Raw genomic sequence first — 2,500 nt, forward strand, 5'->3', positions numbered from 1 at the left:
AGTTTGGCGCCAAAACCGGGTTACCCGCGTCCGGCAACTCTCTGGTTTATTTTTGCAAGGCAAGACTTTAACTGAGAAATTATTCACTAAATAGCTTGTTCTTCGGCGAACTTAACCCAGAAATCTCTAGCCAAGAATTAGAATAGGTCAAAACAATTTTAATATTGCCTGTATATTTGTTTGACTTGGGGAAAAAAAAAATAAGAAAAATACCCATGATCGGTTCATTTCGAGTGGCATTTGTTGCAGCTAAATAACCTACGTCATTTAGGCACACATGAAACGTAACACTTACGTTAGGACACTAACATTTTGACTGCCGCGTGCACTGCGGGCGCAACCACCGTATGCAAGGTAATTCCTGCTCTGATGTGTGTCAACGTCATTTTCGATTCAAATATTTAAACGTCATAGAAAAGAAAACAATTTAAAAACTAGACATTGCGGCACGCCGTTTAAATTGTTTTCTCGCCTCAAATATTTTTCTTACTCGATAACCGCCTCTAGATGGTTTTCAATCACGTGATAAGACGGCTGTGTTGGTGCACAAAACAAAAGCAAATTATGGCTCATGTTTGCATTACAATGGAGTCAAATTCCAAAAAGACTTTTTCTTTATTGTTCTATGGACCAACATGGCTGCTGCGACGTCCGATGAAAACCATCTATGGAAAACAATTGTATTTTACTTTTGTCCTCTTGGAATTCTCCTTTAATAATTAATTGCGCTCAAAAGGCAAGACTAGCATTCGTTTGTCCCACGATCGAGCTGTGAGATTTCGTCTGGCGTTAAGTGCTGGTTTTAACTGGTTTTAAGTGCGCAAACGTCTTTTGAATTGACAAGTGTGAACAGCGGTATGTGACGTCAAATGATGAGCAGACCCTTGTTCCCTCACTTGCTGATCGTGTGGCAAATGACTTAAACTTTCATGAAAAGCGTTGCAGTGGATTAAAACCGGAGGGATCAGGAAATCCGACAAACATGCTTGTACTAGGTAGGGAAAGTTATTTTAACCAACAGTAGAGGGTTGTGTCCACTGAAATGCTCTTGTATGAATGGGGCATGAATTGTAGAGTGGTGTGTTGCAATTACGAGATTCCTGTCTGTGTTTTCTTCATTGCAGGAAAATCTCCGGCGATTGTTTCATCAACATTCATGCACTGATGAGTTTTCTCAGTGGTGTGAGCAAGCGCTCCGCAGCATGAACAACTCGTCGACGGTTTCCAGTTTGGATAGTAAGGAAATGAGGAATTGTCAGTTAACCTCGTGTTTTTTACATCCTTCGTTTTGAAATATACCGATTATGCGTACGAGGGATGGGGTTAGGTAACGATTTGACCATGACACTCAATCAGTTTAGGTTTTTGGGTGACGATTTTCCAGCGGATTCTGGAGTTTTTTTTCTTAATTCAGCTTTCTCCGAAACTTTAACTTTTTGGAAAGCTAGGTGGCCAGAGTTAGTGTTCGACAACCCTAGCCTTTCGAGTGGCAGGCAACTTACGGATCAGTGGACTACCAAGTAAAGGGGCCTCTTAATTAACGATGAATCGTTCTGTTAGAGCAGTTTTCAAATGACTGTCGCAATTTACATCGTGCTTTGAGTAAGTTACACGGAATTGCTACCAATTTGGATTGGTTCATTGCGCATTTTGGACCTGCTGTGATTGGTCCAAGTAATTACTTTGGTATTGGTTTTACGACACTCAATAGGCGAGTTTCGAATTGACTATTGGAGGGTGATGTGAATTGCTAGTTTTGTAAACGATGTGAGCGTTAGCCCTATTAATGGAAATAAGCCCGCACAGGGACAGAGAAAAACTCTGACCAGGGTGGGAATTGAACCCACGACCTTCGGGTTAGATCACCGCTGCTCTACCGACTGAGCTTCAAGGTGAGACGAGACGAGATTGTAGGAATTTAAGATGTCAATTTCACGGCAATGAATTGGTACAAGTACAAGGAAGGGTTACGTATTTTGCAAACGTTGGCGGTGTAGCACTTACGTTTCATCAGAATTAACTATCGGAGACCGATGTGGAGTGCTAGTTTTCTACCCATGTAAACCATGTGACGTTAGCCCTACTAATGGAACTGGGCCCTCACAAGGACAGAGAAAAACTCTGACCAGGGTAGGAATTGAACAAAATTCAATTCAACTAAAGAACAGAGTCGAGGTTCAGAGGAATAATTTGCATTTTCCTTTGTTTTGAACAATACAAAATGCAAGTTATTCCCCGGAACCTCGACTTTGTTCTTTGTTGCTGCAGAACATTAAAAACCGCTTTAAGACTATGAATACGTAATCAAGACCACAGCTAGTGTTTTCGGTGATCTTGTTGAGAACTTACTCAAACGATACGTTTTTGGCCCACGGACGACAACCGGAAGAGAGTTGTTTTCCTTTTTTTAACTTGTCTTGACACCACCACATTTGTATTACCATTAGGGACAATTTTAAAATCTGGGAGAGACATCTCCGGTTTTCGGTTTTTAGACGCA

The 2,500-nt window shown here is 41.2% G+C and overlaps 1 protein-coding gene across 2 annotated transcripts in view; it reads left to right on the plus strand.

The window, feature by feature from the left end:
- The window catches only part of LOC137998004 (GRB10-interacting GYF protein 2-like), a 36,465-nt gene that overhangs the window by 27,993 nt on the left and 5,972 nt on the right, over positions 1 to 2,500 (plus strand). For both annotated transcript variants that reach the window (XM_068844384.1, XM_068844385.1), the window contains exon 22: positions 1,125 to 1,236. In XM_068844384.1, coding sequence (XP_068700485.1) covers positions 1,125 to 1,236 — 112 coding nt within the window. The remainder of the gene's footprint in view (positions 1 to 1,124; positions 1,237 to 2,500) is intronic.

Source organism: Montipora foliosa, chromosome 3, assembly GCF_036669935.1.
Source record: "Montipora foliosa isolate CH-2021 chromosome 3, ASM3666993v2, whole genome shotgun sequence".
NCBI lineage: Eukaryota > Metazoa > Cnidaria > Anthozoa > Scleractinia > Acroporidae > Montipora > Montipora foliosa.